The 3,116-nt window shown below is 40.6% G+C and overlaps 1 protein-coding gene across 1 annotated transcript; it reads right to left on the bottom strand.

Moving 5' to 3' along the window:
- Positions 1 to 953: 953 nt before the first annotated feature.
- LOC123840914 (heterogeneous nuclear ribonucleoprotein C-like) lies at positions 954 to 2,347 on the bottom strand. The gene is made up of 2 exons (XM_045870635.3): positions 2,225 to 2,347; positions 954 to 2,180 (listed from the first exon to the last, which is right to left on the bottom strand). The coding sequence occupies exon 2, from the start codon at positions 1,806 to 1,808 to the stop codon at positions 1,236 to 1,238; it is 573 nt and encodes a 190-aa protein (XP_045726591.2). The 5' UTR covers positions 1,809 to 2,180; positions 2,225 to 2,347; the 3' UTR covers positions 954 to 1,235.
- Between the last annotated feature and the right edge of the window lie 769 nt (positions 2,348 to 3,116).

Raw genomic sequence — 3,116 nt, 5'->3', positions numbered from 1 at the left:
ATTGAGAAAAAAAATTCCATATGATTTCACTCATACGGGGAATCTAAAATTCAAAAAATGAACAAACAAACAAAAAAAGCAGAATCAGACCTATAAATAGAACAAACTGGTAGCTTCCAAAGGGGAGGGGAGATGGGGTAAGGGCAAAACAGGTGAAGGGGAATAGGGGGATACAGGCTTCCAGTTATGGAATGAGTAAGGCATGGGAATAAAAGGCACAGAATAGGGAATACAGTAAATGATATTGTAATAGCAATATGGAGACAGATGATAGCTACACTTGTGGTGAACATAGCATAATGTATAAACTTGTTAAATCATTATGTTGTACACCTGAAACTAATGCAACATTGTGTGTCAACTGTAATAAAAAAAAAAAAGGTTGTGTGTGTTCTGACTGCTTTACTCACTGGCCATTCCTTCATCTTTCTCCCTCACCTTAGGCCTCCCTATTTACTAAGATACAACAATATTGAAAATTAAGCCAGTAAATAACCCTACAATGGCCTCTAAGTGTTCAAGTGAAAAGAAGAGTCACATGTCACTCACATTATATTTTTTATGATTTTTTTTTCTCCAAATTCCTGGTTTAATAAGGACTTGTTTATTTTGAGAAAAAAGGGTCCCAAACATCAGGCTGTTCACAAAAATAACCCACAGTATCAACTTTAGAAAACAAATCTTAAGACTATTACACTATTTTTCTAGAGGATGCATTTGACATGCCAACTCTCATTCACAAAAATACATGTTACATTTGTGTTGAACAGCCCCACATAGCACTCTTATGTGGGGTATAACACACATACCTCTAACTCAAAGCTGCTCTCAGGTGCTACTCAACTAATGCGATTGCCTCTGCAGTTAGGGAAGCAACTACTGGAGCTCATGTATGAATGAATGGAAAGAACTGTACTCCCTGCATAACAAGAGATTATTTTGGAGACAGTTGATAAAAACCACACATCCTTTTTATTGTTAAGTCATAAAGAGGTATCAAAATTAAAAGCAAAAATTACAGGGTAAGACTTAACTACTAGGAGCGTCAAAGGAAGTGAAAATGGGACTAGGCGCAGGGCAATATGAATTAATGAACATGGGAAGGACAAGGAAGGGGGAGAACAGTGAGCATGTGCTGAAGATACTAGGGGAGAGGATCTGGTGAAAATTTTGATCTTAGACAAGCGCCTAGGTAAAGAAATAATGGGACAACATTTCTAAACCCCACTATGTGCTTAAGAGTCATCCTCGCCATTGGCGCTGTCTCTGTCATCCTCTCCTTCCTCAGCCTCTTTTTCATCATCCTTGATCAACTCCAGCTGGTCATCCCCCCGATCTTCATTATCATCATCATCCAGTAGGTCCCCCTCCTCAGCAGAGTCATCTGCACCCCCCTCAGACTCCATCTTCACATTAGTCTCATCTTTCTTCAGGGAGCTGCTGCTCTGCTCCTCTTCTGACTTATCATTCTTCATCTCTCCTTGTTTGCTCTGTTCTTTCTCAAATTTTTCCAGGCTTTCCAGTAGAGAATCCACTTTTTGTTTTATCTGGGTCAACTCCTTCTTAATGGTCTGAAGGTCATCGCCTTTTAACTTTCCAGACTTGGAAGAAGATCCTCGCTGTCCACTCTTAGAATTGAAGCCACTTTTGCCCCTTCGTGAGGTGTTTCCTGATACACGCTGGCGTTTTGAAGGAACTACAGCCTGAGCAATAGGAGGAGGAGGAGGAACACGTGCTGGGTAACTATACATCCTGTCATAATAATCTCGTTGAAAGTCATAGTCCAAGTCAAAAGAGGAGCCGTACATCTCCGCTGCAGATAGTTTCACACCTGCTTTTCCTCAGTTCACTTTTGGCTCTGCGGCCAGATTAATATCTAAAACCTGACCAGCAATCATTCTGCCATCCTCTCCTGCCACAGCAGCCTGGGCATTTCTCTCATTAACATACTGAACGAAGGCAAAGCCCTTATGGACAGAGCAACCAACAATTTTGCCGTATTTTGAGAAGATCGCCTCCACATCAGATTTCTTGACCACAAGAGTATTGAGATTCCCAATGAATACACGGGAGTTCATGGAGCGAGGATCTGTCTTGTTGGTAACATTGCTGGCCATTTTCTTTGATGATAAGGTTCCTCACAAAGCTGAAAAATGTAGCTGAAGATCAAAAAAATCTCACTCAAGCAAAGTTCCACTAACATATATTTCAAGTGATTTGTAACCAGGAGGGGGAAGGGAGAAGAGATTTGATTCTGAATCTCCTACTCCTGAGTTCTACGTGGAGAAGCCAACTGCTGCTCGAGGTCGACAACGTGGCCACACCACTCAGTCCTCGTCTCTTCACCTATTTTTTATGATTTTTTATTGTTTTAAAATTTTTAAGGCTTTTGTTTGTTTCAAGAGTTAAATTTAGTGATTCATCATTTACATACAACATCCACTGCTCATAACAAGTGCCCTCCTTAATACCCATCACCCATTGATCCAATCCCTCATACCCCTTCCCCCATCAATTCTCAGTTTGTTTCTTTTTTTTTTAAGATTTTTATTTTTTATTTTATTTTGACAGAGAGAGATCCAGCGAGAGAGGGAGCACAAGCAGGGGGAGTGGGAGAGGGAGAAGCAGACTTCCCGCAGAGCAGGGAGCCCGATGTGGGGCTCAATCCCAGGACCCTGGGACCATGACCCAAGCCGAAGGCAGACGCTTAACGACTGAGCCACCCGGATGCCCCAATCCTCAGTTTGTTTTCTATCATTAAGAGTCTCTTATGGATTGTTTCCCCTCTCTCCTTTTTCCCCTTCCCATATGTTTGTCTGTTTTTTTTCTTCAATTCCACATATGAGTGAGATCATATGGTATTTGTCTTTCTCTGATTGATTTATTTTGTTTAGCATAATACACTGTAGCTCTATCAACATCATTGCAAATGGCAAGATTTCATTCTTTTTGTTGGCCGAATAATATTCCATTGTATATATATATACCACCTGTTCTTTATCTATTCATCAATCAATGGGCATTTGGGCTATCTCCATAGTTTGGCTATTGTTCATAATGTTGCTATAAACATCAGGGTGCATGTACCCCTTTGAATCAGTATTTTTGTATCCTTT

The sequence above is a fragment of the Mirounga angustirostris genome, unplaced genomic scaffold, assembly GCF_029215605.1.
Source record: "Mirounga angustirostris isolate CCGP_5_RB_7025 unplaced genomic scaffold, mMirAng1.0.hap1 SCAF_11, whole genome shotgun sequence".
Lineage (NCBI taxonomy): Eukaryota > Metazoa > Chordata > Mammalia > Carnivora > Phocidae > Mirounga > Mirounga angustirostris.
This window is presented reverse-complemented; position numbering and strand designations above follow the sequence as displayed.